At 39.8% G+C, this 13,528-nt stretch overlaps 2 protein-coding genes across 2 annotated transcripts in view; one reads left to right on the plus strand and one right to left on the minus strand.

Moving 5' to 3' along the window:
* Nucleotides 1-6,953, plus strand: part of si:ch211-114c17.1 (pre-mRNA-processing factor 39) — a 9,268-nt gene extending 2,315 nt beyond the window's left edge. Inside the window, exons 5-15 of the mRNA XM_014006138.1 lie at nucleotides 606-773; nucleotides 901-1,081; nucleotides 1,303-1,407; nucleotides 1,862-1,979; nucleotides 2,058-2,212; nucleotides 2,306-2,432; nucleotides 5,503-5,774; nucleotides 5,859-6,043; nucleotides 6,135-6,209; nucleotides 6,313-6,484; nucleotides 6,575-6,953. Coding sequence (XP_013861592.1) covers nucleotides 606-773; nucleotides 901-1,081; nucleotides 1,303-1,407; nucleotides 1,862-1,979; nucleotides 2,058-2,212; nucleotides 2,306-2,432; nucleotides 5,503-5,774; nucleotides 5,859-6,043; nucleotides 6,135-6,209; nucleotides 6,313-6,484; nucleotides 6,575-6,655 — 1,639 coding nt within the window. The 3' untranslated portion in view covers nucleotides 6,656-6,953. The remainder of the gene's footprint in view (nucleotides 1-605; nucleotides 774-900; nucleotides 1,082-1,302; nucleotides 1,408-1,861; nucleotides 1,980-2,057; nucleotides 2,213-2,305; nucleotides 2,433-5,502; nucleotides 5,775-5,858; nucleotides 6,044-6,134; nucleotides 6,210-6,312; nucleotides 6,485-6,574) is intronic.
* Nucleotides 6,954-7,354: 401 nt separating this feature from the next.
* On the minus strand, nucleotides 7,355-13,426 carry ubxn1 (UBX domain protein 1). The gene is made up of 10 exons (XM_014006148.1): nucleotides 13,385-13,426; nucleotides 12,862-12,926; nucleotides 12,690-12,743; nucleotides 12,042-12,157; nucleotides 10,680-10,764; nucleotides 10,391-10,582; nucleotides 9,742-9,793; nucleotides 9,516-9,638; nucleotides 7,935-8,118; nucleotides 7,355-7,848 (listed from the first exon to the last, which is right to left on the minus strand). Exons 2-10 carry the CDS (start codon nucleotides 12,918-12,920, stop codon nucleotides 7,808-7,810), a joined length of 906 nt encoding a protein of 301 aa, XP_013861602.1. The 5' UTR covers nucleotides 12,921-12,926; nucleotides 13,385-13,426; the 3' UTR covers nucleotides 7,355-7,807.
* Between the last annotated feature and the right edge of the window lie 102 nt (nucleotides 13,427-13,528).

Here is a 13,528-nt window from a genome sequence, read left to right on the forward strand (position 1 = left end):
ACTTTAAATGGTACATTTTTTATTGTATTTATTTATTTATGTAGCTGTCGGTATATACACACTTTAAATAAAATTCTCCTTTTTGAATTATATTGGTGCACTTTAAGTGTATTTATTTACTAGTCAATTTATATATTTCCCTTTTATTTTTAATTATGTCAGTTTTGGTCCTCTGTACTGCAGAAGCCTGATAATCACCCATTCATTCAAATCAGGTGTGTTTGAGCAGAGAAAAAGGTAAAACATGCAGGGCTGCGGCCCTTGAGGACCAGGATTTCCCCCCCTGGTTTAGAGTAAATTAACATTTAGCTTGTTTTAAAATATGTAAAATAGCATATTTTAAAAGTTAATTTGCCGTAAGCTTTGAATAAATTGTGCCCTCGATTTACAAAACATATTTGTGTTTGAACTCAAAAAAACGTATAAATGTTATGAAAATAAACTAATGTAGAAAACACACTTTTTGGGGATTTTGTAGCAGCTGAGTTTTCCTGTTCTCTAGTCATTAAACTTGCTGCTTTTATTTTCCTAAATATCGAGCAGGATGTGGTGCAGAACGACAGAAAACTTTTTTTTTTCTTATTTTCTAAATTTCAAACCCTCAGAGTGTTTGAGGATGCCGTTGCAGCAGCCGGTCTGGACTTCCACTCAGATCGACTCTGGGATCTGTACGTCGAGTGGGAGAAGGAGCAGGGCAACACGAAGAACGCAGCTGCTGTCCTGGACCGAGTCCTCAAAGTCCCCACCCAGCTTTACAACACCCACTATGACAAGTAAGACCACCCTCCATGCACAGACCTTGAGATGTTTTTTTTTTTTTAAATCCCAGATTCATCTCTTCATTTCATTCACATGATTTGTTTTTAATGACGGCGCCTCCTCTGCTCTGCCGTCGGTCAGATTTAAAGAACACCTGAACAATAATCCACCTAAAGAGGTGCTCTCCTCCGAGGAGTACGAGGAGCTCAGGTTATCGTGCCGACAGAGCCAGAAGGCTGAGCGTGCTGAACAGGCTCAGGAGGTCGAGGAGGAGAGGCCGCCGGGGGAGGAAGAGCCGGCCACACCTGAGGGCACGGACTCCGTAAGTGGCATCTATAAAACAGCTAATGTTTGAATCAAAGTTTAGGATTGCACAGATGATTTTGACCAAACCTGAAATCTAACCACAAATCTTTCAGTTATAATTATTGAATCTCTACATCTCTTCAGATGCTGAGCTTTAACGATTTATTTCAGCTACAACTAAACATATTGATGAAATATAAACAAAAGAAATGGAGAGGTTTTTTTTACCGTTTCTAGGAGGAACTTATTCAGAAAATAAGAGAACAGGTGCTGCTCCGTAGAGAAAAAGTGTACCAGGACAACGAGGGAGAAGTTCGTAAGCGATGGAGCTTTGAAGACGCTGTAAGTTTCTGCTGATTTATTTATTTTAATGCTCTGTTAAATGTTTGTTTTTGTTCGTGTTTGGTGAGATTCTTGCTTTACAACTTGAAAGCTTCAACAGTTATGATGCCCAAATTTAGTTTTACTCAGATAATCTTTCTAGGGTTGAATGTTGTTTAAAGAAGCAGTAAAATACTGATTTAATCTGAAAAAGCAACAGAACCTTGAATAATCCTGCGATGAATGTGGCTCTGGATTAAATCAGGAGTCAAAAAACAGATTCTGTATTTAAATCATAAATGAGCACCAAGTTTGTTGTATACATCTTTAGAGAGTTTTAAAGCAGTTTTAAAAAAGTTATAAAAGCATTTTTGTTTATTTTTTTGTAAATTTGCAATAAAACCGTTAATTATTTGTCAGTAAAAGTTCATTCAGAAACTTGCTGTTCTTCCTGTCCTGTTATCTTACACAACAGATCAAAAGGCCGTATTTTCACGTCAAGCCTCTGGACCGCCTCCAGCTCGGGGGCTGGCACTCCTACCTGGACTGGGAGATCTCGGAGCTGAACAGGGAAACTGAAGATTCTGCACAAGGTGAGCCCAAAGTGAAGAGCTCCGTCTGTGCTGTTAGTTTCTCTGAATGTAATGTTTGTTTGTTTTTTTCCTCGATAGAACCAAACCAGGAAGCTATGGAGGAGTCAGAGGTCACAGCCCAGAATCAGGAAGCATCAGGGCGTGATGCGGTGGCCCGCAGCGACCGCAGAGTCCGCATCCTGTTTGAGCGCTGCCTGATCGCCTGTGCTCTGTACGAGGAGTTCTGGATGAGGGTAAGAGGAAAATGATTCGGACACAAGGTCTCCTGTGCAGCTCGGTGTTTGTGGAGGTGATGATGTGCAGCGCCTTCCTGCGTGTGTGTTCAGTATATTCAGTATCTGGAGCCGCAGAGCGCAGATGAGACCCGAGCCGTCTACAGACGAGCCTGTGAGATCCACCTCCCCGACAAACCCAACATCCACATGCAGTGGGCCACCTTCGAGGAGAGGCACGGTACGAGAAAAAACCCCACACTCGTCCTCGTAGGTTGCTTTCCTCTGACGTCACAGTGCAGTTAGAGCGAGGGCAGGACGTGAAGCAGCAGCAGATCTTTTGGTTCTGTTGAAAACTCATTTATCTTCCTCAGGTACGGGTCATGTCCGACACATTTGTGAACTAACGGGCCGTTTCGTAGATTTTGTGCACATAGCTCTTCTGGGTCACAGGTTGACCGGGTAAACCAGTTTCCTCCAGAGAAGTTTTACTTCCTGCCCTCCATTTGAAATCATCAAAGCCACCTGACTGACATCCAGTTATTCTCTTAAATGTTTTTAAAGGGGCTGTAATTCCTCCAGGTACCGACAGACACAAGTGGCTTTCTCTACTGATGTTTTTATTGAATCCATCTTGGTACAGACTCAATACACACACCGTGAAAACTAAAACACAGACAAGACAACAGCTTGTTTAAAATAAAGACAATCGTAGAATAAAACTACTTCTATAACATAAAAACAGACAAATTACCTCGTTGGCTGAGTACCAAGTAAGGAATTAGGAAAATACTTTTTCTTCTTGGTTTCGCTACTTTTCTTAAACGTTAGTGTCCATGCTTTCTCCTTTACTTGAGATCGCTTCTTCTTGACTTAAATCTACTCAGCACAAACTTACTCTGACACCACAGCTCCCTCTGGTGGCGCTTCATAAAATTAACATAAAATACAGATAAATATGTAGAAACAGAAATGTGGCAGTTACAGGGGCAATATTATGTTTCTCAGGCATATGTTTAAATTCTATACCATAATAAAGTAACTATAGCTCTGTTTCCATTGACCATGAAAATGCGCCAATTAGAATTTTTAAATAAAATTGCTCAATGGAAACACGTCAATTTTGGAAAAAAATTTACTTTTTTCGACAAAATGTTTTTGCGCTTGGATGAGGTGGTTTTTTGGCCGTATTGAAATTGGTGCATTTCGCAAAACTGCAATGGAAACACTTTTTTTTTCGCATCACAGGAGTCACTTGATCAAGAACCGTCTGTTTCTACTGGTGAAAAAGGAGATAACAGGAAGTAGAAGTAGTAGTGAAATCACTGTAGTAAAAGAAAGTAGTAAACTCACCGACTACAACGTAGCCGCTCCCAAGTATGAGGGGCTTGTCGTTCGAAAGCCTCGATAAGACGCCAACGTCTCTGATGGCTGATGATGAGCGCTAGTGTCATGGTAGCAACATGCTATGTGTTTACATCCACTGCAGCCATGTTTGTAATGACTCATCGCGAGAACAAACATTCATGCGTGACTTTAATAGCATTTCTTACTTAATGGAAACACCGCAATTGCGAAACTGTGTTTTTCGACATTAACAGAATATCGACAAAGTTTTGCGCACATTTGCAATGGAAACACAGCTAATGTCACCTTCAGTTATTAAAATGTTGTTTTTATGTTTAAATCAAAAATAAACTTCTCATTCATTTCCATTTCTAAACACCTTGAAATTGGCCTTTGTCTCTTTAAGAACCTCCTTCTGATCCCGTCATCACAGCCGCTTCTCTGCTGTTTACAACCTAGAGCAGGGGTGTCAAACTCCAGTCCTCGAGGGCCGCTATCCTGCATGTTTTAGAGGTTTTCCAGCTCCAACACACCTGATTCAGTGATTGAATTAACTCTTCAAATTGGGCAGAAGCCTGTTAATCACCCACCGATCAAAATCTGGTGTGTTGGAGCAAGAAAACCTCTAAAACATGCAGGATAGCGGCCCTCGAGGACAGGAGTTTGACACCCCTGACCTAGAGCGTCGTAGCATGCTTTGTTGAAATTGCATCTCTGGATACATATGAGCTTTATTGTTGGACCGGAAAGTATGTTTTCTGAAGAACCGGAGCGAATACAGACACACTTTTTTCTTTTTCTTTTTTTTTTTTTTTCTTTTTTTTTGTTTTTGTTTTTTGAGTGGGGGTGCCCAGTGTTGTTTCCGTGGCTGCTCTGAGAACTAGTATTGAGAGCTCTGTGTTGAGGAAACACAGCCCAAAAGTTGGTTCTAGTCCCAAGCGGTGGTTTTTGCTCCCCTGCCTGCTGCCTCAGGACACCACAGGATTTCTCAAACATGCATGAATGAGTCAAAGCAAGACTCTGGGTGTGTTTTTGATGAGAGGAGAACATTATAACTAGAGATCGACCGATACAGGTTTTTGAAGGCAGATACAGATAACAGTTAACAGCAACATGCCTAAAGAGGAACACAGAGAAAAGGAGAGACACACACATACATCTTGCTATCTTTGTGAGGACTTCACACACAGCTCATGACAGCTCTGCCTCAATCTGCACCCGTTTTTTACACTGAACAAAAAATGCATTTAAACCAGCTGACATTAACAAGCTTAAGATCTCAGTTTGAAATGTACACCAAAGAAAACCTGCATCACGACTTTTATACTGCGGTCAGAGCAAACGTGATCTGAGCAGCGTCTGCCTGGTTCACATGGTGGACGGCAGCTCTTTACTCGCTCTTATGAACGTCACAGTGAGAAAAGACCGAGAGCTTTTTTATTTTAATCCAGCAGGGAGAACAATAGAGGTGATTTACTTTGCCTCCTTTGAGCAGCTCCAGCATTTTTAAAAAGAAAAACAACGTGGACACACTAATTACAGTCCGATGCCAAAGTGAAACTAAAAACATGGAGCTTCCGTTCGAAAGTGAAACTTCTCTCCCCCTCATAGTCTGAGACAGAGGGCAGAAAAGCTAAATTAGACACTTAAAACACATTAAAAGTTTACAACTCACCCTTATTGTTGTTGGCACTCTGTCTTATGACATTACCAGCCGCTCTCTCTCAGGGAGGGGGCGGCAGCATGCGCTCACGTGGCCCAAAGAATGGAACGGACGAACGTATCGGCCGATACAAGGAAAAAACGCAAATATCGGCCAAAAATATCGGCCGGCCGATGTATCGGTCGACCCCTAATTATAGCATGATATAAAACATGATATTGCCCCTTTAAATATCTCTGACCTTTCCGGTGTAAAGCACTGAAGTAACTAAAATGTCTACTTCCCCTTCTTTATTTAAAAGGTGAGATGTCTGAGGCTCGGCGAGTGCTGGAGGCCCTGGAGAAAGGCCTTCCCGGTTTGGCGGTGGTACGTCTCCGCAGGGTGACTTTGGAGAGGCGGGCGGGCCAGCTGGAGCAATCGATAGCTCTGCTGACGGAGGCGGTGGCAGAAGCCAAAGAAAAGCCCGCGCTGCACGCGTTCTACTCCATCAAGCTGGCCCGCCTGCTGCTGAGAGTGGACAGAAACCCCAGCCAAGCCCGCAGAGTTTTAAAGGAAGCTCTGGAACTTAGTCCGGTGAGATGATCCACAATAACTGCTGTTGAGCAAAAAAGGTTCAGTTTCCTAATTCTGTTTGATTTGCTGATTTCATCCCGTCAGGATAACGACAAGCTGCATTTGAACCTGTTGGAGCTGGAGGCGTCCGGCGACCCCCGGGCCTCAGCCGAGGCGGTGCGGGAGTGTGTGACCCAAGCCCTGGCAGCTCCTCTCACCCCACACACCAAGTTACTCTTATCACAGAGAGGTCTTCAGTTCGCCGAGGATTACAGCAGCTCCATCCAGAGGTCGCCCCTCTGGATCACAAACACTTCAAACCACCCTGGAAACATTTGGAAAAGCTCGTTGTCTGAATCTTTTTGCTTCTGTGCTCTGCAGTGTGCTGTCTGTGTACGAGGCCCACCAGAAGCTGCTGGACGAGCTCAGAGGAACCAAGAGGGAAGCTGAAAACGGGTGAAGAAAACGACAAATAAAGAATTGTTCCATTAAATAACTCGTGTGCCTCAAATCAGTTTGGAAGAATCACTATGAGCGTTAATGTTTTTTTTTTCTTAAGAGACGAGGAGCCACAAAAGATGAGCAAAACAGACGATGGCTCTTCTGCAGCTACGTCAGAACAAGCCCCGCCCACTATGCCTCACGTTCCCATCACTACGCCGCCTCCGCCGATGATGGGCACCGACATGAGTGCTCAGGCCGGGTACGGAGCGTACAGCAGCTGGTATCAGGTAGAACACACACTGTTTTACAACCATGTTTATTTAATGCTTTCATTTAGCTGACTGAGTTGGGATTACTTTTCTTTTGCTCCTTTCAAGCAACCTCAGTACGGCAGCTACGGGAACTACGGCTACCAGAACACCTGGAACTACAACCAGTCTTATTATCCACCCAGTTAAAGAGCTTCAGCTGGAGCCACATAAACAGACTCATCACCTGATAGAACATATCCCATCATCCCACAGTCGTTTCCTCTGGATTATCAGCCTTGGATTTGTAAAAAAAAAAAAAAAAAAGGAAAAGAGCTCCTATTTAATAGATGTTACAAAAGGACACTGTGATGCTTATTTTCAGTAAACTGTCTGCATTTTAATCAATTATTTTTTTATTTGTTGGCAATTCAGCCCCCTTTGTTCATGTTTTAAAGTCATCCACATCCTTCTTTATTTTATTGTACAATTAACGTTATGTACCATTCCTCTGTTTTCTATTGTGTATAAATGTTTTATAGTGTCACAAAAGTGCTTTAAGGTTTTTTAACCTTATGATGGCAAAACTGAAACGTATCCAAATTCTACTCTACAAACAGGGGAAAAAAAACAAAATGTTGAAAAATAAAAGCACTTGATAGAAAGGCAGATGTGTAAAACAAGACCAGACTTTTACATGGAGTCAGATAAGGAGAAAATGAAAAAAATCAGCTCTTTCTGTATGATTGTGAATCATTTTAACTGAGCTTTATAATAATCATTTATTAATGCTGGAGAAACTCTCAAACAAAACTTTATTAGAACAACTTTGACGTTTTAGTTTAATTTTGGCTCATTTTTCTAGTAAATTTATTAAACTGCACAAAACAAATTAAAAATAGTCCAAACTGAATTGACCAAGTCAGCTTTATTGTAAGTGGATTCTGTGTAACCATGTCTACATACACGTCAGAGCTGAAACTGTTTAAAAAAATAGAAAGTCACAAAAAACAGGAAGATCGTGAGGAATAAACTTAAGGCCCTTTCAGAACCACTCTTCTCGTGTAGTAATTTAAGAACCAGGCTGAAACTGAACAACAGAATATTTTCTTCTCTAACGTGTTGAAACTGTTTCTTGAAGTATCTGCTTTTTTATTATTTATTTTTGACAGGTAAAAAGTCCGACTCGTGAAGCTTCGTCATGAATTTTGCATTCGGTTGCTCTTTTAAAACACTTCGTCGTGTCTGAACGCAGCTTCAGGTCAGCTGGCAGAAGCTGCTCCTGGATCAGTCTGTCTGGTGTGTCTGCAGTCGATGTGGTGGAAGTGGTGAGGTAGGCTCACAGAGCAGATCCTTCTGGTCTTACTTTTTGGTAACAACCAGCACAGCTGAAGGCACCAAACCTGAGAGGAAAACAAAGTTTACATTTGGGATAAAAAATACAAATCACATCTAACACGTTGGATGAAAACAAGTCCGCCGCTCTCACCGAGCTCTTTGAGGGGCTTCTCCATGTCCAGCTCAGTGTAGACCTGGCGGGGGTAAGGTGACAGCAGCGTGAAGTCCTCACCCTCAGGTGTGTTGCTGTTCATCTGGATGTAGACGCGCACGGCCGCCAGCGGCTCCTGAGCCTTGAAGACCGTCGTGATCGTGGAGCCGTCCAGAAGACGAACCTGAAGAAATTAAAAAAACTAAAATAAAGACTCTTTAAAATATAACTCTTGTTTTGTCTCATCTTTTAAAAAAATCAACCTAAATGTGGGATAAAATTTAAATCCTCTTTGTAATTCTGAGTTCACTGATTTCATTCTCGGTGATGACAAGAAAAAAAAGCTTCAAGTAAATCACACAAATTAGAGTTTACCCATTGTCATAAATTGAATTAGACATTTACCTACTTTTTATTTTTTAGGAAATGTTATTTTTCTTTATGTATTTTATATATTTGCAGACAAAGCTGCATGAATGGTTTTTCAAATCTGGTGATGTTTTACAACACAGACGTTTTAACTCCACAGAAACTTCAGGAATGATGACGACGCACAGCAGCAGGAACACTTTACTAACACACAACAGCCAATAATAATAATTTAATCTACAGCTAGCCAACAAGCACAAAAAAGGGAAATAATCTGCTGATATTTTAATTTAAGATTTATTTTAGGAAAAATTTTGAAATATTTTAACTAAAAGTAACATCAGGGCTCAGAAACACTTTAAAGATTGACTACAGCTGGGTAAAAATGTCCATTCATGCAGCAAAATATTTTTGCTCAATTCAGAAAATCCTCTCATTTGACTGGATCCCTTGGTCAGTTTATTATGTTTAACCTAACCCTGAACCAAACCATATTTAAAACAAGCATTATTGTGTTACTGCTTTATTTTCAGATTTTTTTCTCACAAATGTTAATGTATATCATTTCTGTTTAGATGAGCAAGAAAAAAAAGGTCTAAAATTATCTACAGGAACTCTAATTACTTATTTGTGTACTACTTACTATGAAATTGATACTGAAGAATTTAAAGCAATATCAAATGGAACTGTGAATCAAAGTGAATTGTGAGGTTGTTACACAACACCCAGCCCTAAGAACAACCTTTCTACAGTTCCTAATGTACCGCCTCGAAGTCAAAGTTTTATGATTCATCGTTGTCCAGATGGGGTCGTACCTTCCTCTGTTGAATACATTTAGTCTAAACGGTTCAGATCAACCCGTTTCACCTGTTCTCTGCAGTTAATCCGACACCCGGCAACATTATGCGACGAAATCACAACATAAAGTACCAAGAAAACTAATTCATAAACATATTTGTATATAAAAGTCAATAAAAAAGTAGGTGTGAAGGACCAAAGCAAAAGTTGAACGTTGATCAAAAATAGTGATGAGTATGTAGTGCCAGATTTTACACATCAGTTACTAAAAATATAAATTCAAGCCCAGCATTTTAAATTGTAACACTGTGAAAAGCTAAGAAAAGCAGTAAATAACCTCTAAATTCCCCGTTAAATTTTGTTCAAACTCCACTTTCAAGAGAAAGATGCATTAACCAAGTGTGAGGTCTGAACCTGTATCCTTGACTGGTCGTACTCTTTCTTGGTGGGCGGAGGGCCCTGACCGGTGGGTGAGGAGGGGCTGGGTAAAGTCGGCTGCGTCGATGCAGCTGCGCTCGAAGCTGCACCACTTCCAAACTGAATCACGAGACCCCAAAACAAACAATAAGAGTTACTGACAAACAAAAATTGAAAGGAAAAGAAGAAAAAAACAGGTGAACATGATCACTGGCTGATGTACCTTCTGTGCTCGCTCCTCTCGGTCTCTCGCTATTTTGTCTTTAACCCTTTGCCTGAAGAGAGTAAACAGTTAAAGTGCCTGTGACATCAAATTTTTGTAATAAACATGAATGCATTTTTGGAAAGATAACATTGATAACATACTGCAAAAGAAATTTCATGTTGTTGAGATATTTGCCTGTGAAGTAACAGGAAGTGATGTCAAAGGGGTGAACAGAGCGTTGCTACAACAGCTGATAACAGACTGTAGAGAAGAATCTGATGTTTCTTTAGATTATTTTGAGTCACTATCAATAAGATGGAGAAGATTTAGAGTTTAAATAACTTTGTTTTGATAAGCAAAAACCAGAGTTTACTTTATTAATGAGTTCCCTTTTGATGTCACTTCCTGTTTCACTTTAGCTGAGCCAAATTCAAAAAAAAAAAAAAAAAAGCCAATTATGTGACAAAATGGGTAAAATAATCTGTACTATGCCAATTTTCTTAAGTATAAAGATGTTTTGACTTTTTGTTCATGAAGGATAGGCATGTCACCGGCACTTTAAAAACACATTATAAGACATAATTATAACTACCCTGGTATTTACAGCTAAAGATTTCATTTTCCTTTACTCAAAGATGTAAACTGAAGTTTTACAATGAGATCCAACCTGGCCATTTTGTCCTCCATCTTCTCTCTCCTCCTCTGCTCGGCCAGTTTCTTCATGTCATCGTCTTGGATCTTTTGGCGGATCTGCTGCAGCTCCTGGCCCTGTCGCCGTCGCTGTTTCTCCCGCTCCACCTCCTCCGCTCGCTCGCGCTCTCGTCTCTCGGCCTGCTTCACGCGCATCAGCTCCTCTAGCCTGAAAACGAGAGATGGCCCGGGATTAAATGAACAACCTCGTGTTAGAATTGTTCATAAAAAAACAGATCCTATGAAACCTTCAAAGTGACTCCGACCTTTTGACTTGTTCGCGTTTCTCCTCCTCGGTCATTGGCCGCTTCGAAGTCTCCATGTTCTCAATGTTGTCACCGTGTGCGGTTCCTGAAATAAATCACATTGTCAACCTAAAACTAAAGCAAAGATTCAAATTACCTAAAAGATTCGAGATAAACATCTCACTCAGCATCAACTGAAATTGACCACTTGAACTTTTTTATTAAAAGTTACGAAAATGAAAAAATTAAAGGCAAAAAAACCACAAAGAAACAAATTTCTTTACTATGTTCAGTATAGATTAAACAGACAAATTTGACTTATTAGCTCTAAAAACAATTACCAGATTAAAATGTAGTTTCTTGTTCCAAATACATAAATATATACACCAAATTACACACGAACAACATTGCTATAGTATAACAGTAATACTTTCTGGGATGCAAAAGTTGTAGTTATTAGGGGTATAAATCACCAGCTTTATCACGGTACGATATTACATCAATTTGTTTGGATGACAATACGATGTTTCTCGATATCACCAAGTCTGTCATGATACGATTCAATTCACAAGTCTGCAATCGATATGTGATATTATATCATAGTTCAGGGTTACAGAGTGCGACCAATTTGGTCGCAAATGCGACCAGATTTCCTAATAGTGTGACTAAAAAAAAGTCTGGTCTAATGCTAATGAAATTGCAAACTTTTATGTGTTCTGTTATTTTTTAAAAAGCTGCTAATATTTCTGTTATTAATCATTAGTCTCTGTTTATCATTCTGGTTTAGCCAAGGACAAAGATCCATAGGGCCAAACTACAGGAGTTGCCCATCTGAGGGGCTTGTGTCTAAAAAAAAATTAACCATGAAATGTTTAAGACATTTATAAGATGTTCAGCTCTTAAACATTAGCACTTAGAATTTTATTGAATCACTTTAAATACTTTTCAGTAAGTTAAATGTCCTGTACAGTTCTGGTATAAATAAAGAACTTCATGTTTACTAGATTAATTATTTTCGAGTAAATGTTGCCTTAATGAACAGTGATTAAAAAAATAACCTGTAAAACTCTGATGTTAAATGCAACGTGGTTGAAAATTTGGGTGCGCCTAAGAAAATATGTTAGGCGCACCGGTGCAACCAGTGCAAAAAGTTAGTCTAGAGCCCTGCTAACACAGATATATCATTTGAAAACAGGCATAAGATGATAATACGGATCGAAGTTTTCATTTTGCCTTGATGTAACTGAATCAGTTGCTGAAACTAGTACCTATCCTGCCATAAATATTCCAACAAAATGTTAACAAGTACATATGTTTTTGTTTAAACTTCACTTATATTATTATACTTTGATTCTTCTCCCTAAAAACCCAACATGCCCTGACCTTCAGTGGCTTCCTGCTCTGTGTTGGTCTGACTGTCAGCTTCTTCTCCCAGGACGTTCCCCACAGGAGGCACGTAAGGCTCGTCGATGTCTGGGTCGTTCTCATGCTCCATTAACCTAAAGAAAGCAGATCACCCAGAACAAGAACAGCCACAGGTTATTTTATATAAATGTGTTAAAAGAATGATTTAATTCAGCCCGACTGAACTCGTCTTTACTTTGCTTCTACCTGGATGTAGATTAAACATCACAGTGTGTGTTCACAGTGGTCATGACACTTTGAGTTAGTGAGCAGCCACAGTACAGAAGATAAATTCCTACTCTTGTGCCGTACGTGTACACAGACTGGACTGACGTCTCCAACACATACATACAATTTAAAAGTCTATAGATACGTATTTGGAATTTAAAAACTATAAGAACATTTAAGTGTGTGAAAGCTTCAGAGCTGCTACAGAGGAGCTGCTGCTGCTTCTACAGGTGAGCACTCTCTGACTGATTCACGTCAGCACAGACAGTACTACATTAAGTACATCTTACCAAGTAATTATTACAACAACAACAAAAAAACTACTAGTACAAGCAGAAAAATTACCAAAGTTGTCTGACTTTAACAGGTTTAAACAGGACTGTGTTTTGTCAGACTCACCAATCCATGGCTTGCTCTATTCCCTGGTTTCCTGTTTCAGCCACAGCTTTCTCCCTGAAAAAGTAAAATTGATGACCAGTACATCAGTTTTACTTGCACTTTTTTTGAAGTCCGTCTTAAAAGTTGAAAACTCCATAAATCAAGCCTGGTTTAGGTTTTTTGTGTCACTCACGCTCTGTTTTTGTCAAAGCCCATCTCCAGCAGGCTCTCTAGAGCTGTTAGCTCTGCCATTTTGACCTGAAACAACAAAGGTGTGTTTGCTTGTTTTTTTAAACAAACTCATCAACTTTAACTCTGCCACATTTTACTGCTAATGAGGTAAATAAAGGTTCGGCAACTCTATGGTTTCTATTTTTGCTCAGTTTTATATTACATCAAAATATCCACGTTGTCTTTTTTAAATACGCCACAGACATTAACATCCCAGAGAAGCCGTTTATTTTATGCCAGCTCGTGGGTGTTTTTTGTCAACATTTAGCATTGATGCTAAAAGCTAAAATTAGCATCGTTGCAGCTAACAAGGTAGCTTCGCTGCATACAACGACTGAAACGATCGAGTGAGCGAACCGCCAACTGATTTATTAATCTTTTCTATCGTACACGTAAAGATACACATAAGTTTTATTAATGCTTTGAAGATTTATTATTTATTAATGTAAATATTCGTAAAAAACAAACGTTGCTTGGGTACTCACACACCAGTTTACGGCCACTTCTCTGTACGGAAAGTCAGATGTGTCAAAAAGAACGCCGTGAAATACCAATTTCATTAAAAAAAACCATAACTCCTGTCCCAGCTTCAAATTAAAACTTGTGCAGTTTTAATTGTTATATTATAC

The sequence above is a fragment of the Austrofundulus limnaeus genome, unplaced genomic scaffold (genome assembly GCF_001266775.1).
Source record: "Austrofundulus limnaeus strain Quisiro unplaced genomic scaffold, Austrofundulus_limnaeus-1.0 Scaffold1, whole genome shotgun sequence".
Lineage (NCBI taxonomy): Eukaryota > Metazoa > Chordata > Actinopteri > Cyprinodontiformes > Rivulidae > Austrofundulus > Austrofundulus limnaeus.

What these genes read in the sequence shown, in the direction of transcription:
- ubxn1 (XM_014006148.1), bottom strand. Translation starts at nt 12,920, where the DNA reads ATGGCAGAGCTAACAGCTCTAGAGAGCCTGCTGGAGATGGGCTTTGAC. An exon ending in GAGAGGAGCGAGCACAGAAG is followed by an intron (nt 9,639 to 9,741) that starts GTACATCAGCCA and finishes CTCGTGATTCAG; the next exon opens with TTTGGAAGTGGTGCAGCTTC. An exon ending in GAAGCCCCTCAAAGAGCTCG is followed by an intron (nt 7,849 to 7,934) that starts GTGAGAGCGGCG and finishes TTTTCCTCTCAG; the next exon opens with GTTTGGTGCCTTCAGCTGTG.